At 73.3% G+C, this 1,572-nt stretch overlaps 1 protein-coding gene across 3 annotated transcripts in view; it reads right to left on the reverse strand.

Moving 5' to 3' along the window:
• Positions 1 to 1,233, reverse strand: part of LVRN (laeverin) — a 37,493-nt gene extending 36,260 nt beyond the window's left edge. For all 3 annotated transcript variants that reach the window (XR_011147700.1, XM_069001559.1, XM_069001560.1), the window contains exon 1: positions 638 to 1,233. Coding sequence is in view for 2 of the 3 variants with exons in the window: in XM_069001559.1 (XP_068857660.1) it covers positions 638 to 1,233 (596 nt within the window). In the remaining variant the exon portion in view is untranslated. The remainder of the gene's footprint in view (positions 1 to 637) is intronic.
• Between the last annotated feature and the right edge of the window lie 339 nt (positions 1,234 to 1,572).

The following is a 1,572-nucleotide window of genomic DNA, read 5'->3' on the forward strand; positions in this document are numbered from 1 at the left end:
AGCACCCACTACGCAAATCACGGCTAGTCTGGTGATGGCTGAAAAAGTTCATGAGCAATAGCACCTACAAGATACAGCTGTTTAAAGCAGCCACCGATCCTCTGAAACTGCATGTGGCCAGCGTCTCTAAACTAATGCCCAAATACACAGCCAGAATCCCGAGTTCTTGATAAAGACATGCTCCCACAGATACAGGTTGAGGAGGTGGGGAATTGTCAGTGCTACACGGACACGTGTGCGGCTGGGATGAAGACTGTGAGACCTGTCTCCCAGACAGGTACTGTCTGACTCCCTCGCTGCCAGCCAAACACACTGAGAGACCAGAAATTGTCCAGCCGGTGGTGCAGGTGAAGTCACCTGCCTGGCCGATGCTCTCCGGAGAGCAGAGCGGCCGGCCGGGGCACAGACCAGAGATCGCGGCACGCACCCTTTGGAGCCCGCGGTGCGGTCCCCGGGAGATGCCCTCGCCGTGCGGAGCGGCCGCCCCTCCGCGCCCGGGCAGCGAGCGGCTCCGCCCGGCGCGGTGACAGCGCCCGCAGCCTCCACGGCACGGGCGGCCCCGCCGAGAGACCGTGGCAGCCGCGCAGCCGTCGGTGCAGGGCGCGGGGTGCCCGTAGCGGCCGCCGCCGCCGCCTACCTGCTCCGCCCCTGGTCGGTGTAGCGGGTGAGGAAGAGCCCGTCGAGGTCCTCCTCCAGCCGGCCCTGGAAGCCCAGCTGCAGCACGTAGCGGCGCCCGGCCCGGAGCCGGCCGCGGAGCTCCAGCACCGCCACCTCGGCCGCCTCCTCCTGCCGCAGCCCCGCCACCTCCACGGCGGCGCCCGGCTCGGACAGGGGCCCGCGCACGGCGGCGGCCCCGCTGCTCCGCAGCCCGGCGCTGTGCAGCACCGCCGTGTCCGTGTCCTGCAGGCAGCGCACCGTAATGTTCACCTGCCCGGTGAAGGCGAAGGGCCCCGCCTGGCCCGGCCGCACCCGCGGCCACAGCTCCAGGTCGTAGTGGAGCGGCAGGAGGTGGCGGGGCAGGCGGCGGACGGAGCTGGCGGCAGGAGCGGGCGCCGAAGGGGCAGCGGGGCCGGGGGCGCGGGACGAGGGCGGCGGCGGCGGCGCTGCCTCCTGCCGGCAGCGCCCGTAGAGAGCGGCGAGCGCCAGGAGCGCGACCAGCAGCGCCAGCAGCAGCGCGGCCCCCGCGGCCGCCGCCCTCCGCCCCACGTAGAGCCCCCCGCCGCGGGTCCCCATCCCCGCCGCTCTGCGCCCCGACGGCCGCGGCCGCCGCTACTTACGGGGCGGGGGAGTGAGCGCGCCCGAGGGCGGGACGAGCCGGGCCAGGGGAGTCGGGTTCCCCCCCGTCCCGGGGAAGCCTCTCCGCCAAGGGCTGCTCCGGCGGGGCGGGCGGCCCCGGGACGCCGGCCGCGTGCGGGGAGCGGGGCGCGGCGGGCAGAGGGGGAGCGGCAGCGGCAGCCTTAGCCGGGGGAGGCTGCCGGCTGTCCCCGTCCCGTCTGTTCAGCAGCCTGGGGGAAACGCGACGGCGGGCAGCCGAGCAGCCGAGCAGCTCCTTAAGTCCGAGCGGGCGGACGG

Source organism: Aphelocoma coerulescens (assembly GCF_041296385.1).
Source record: "Aphelocoma coerulescens isolate FSJ_1873_10779 chromosome Z unlocalized genomic scaffold, UR_Acoe_1.0 ChrZ, whole genome shotgun sequence".
In the NCBI taxonomy this organism is placed as follows: domain Eukaryota; kingdom Metazoa; phylum Chordata; class Aves; order Passeriformes; family Corvidae; genus Aphelocoma; species Aphelocoma coerulescens.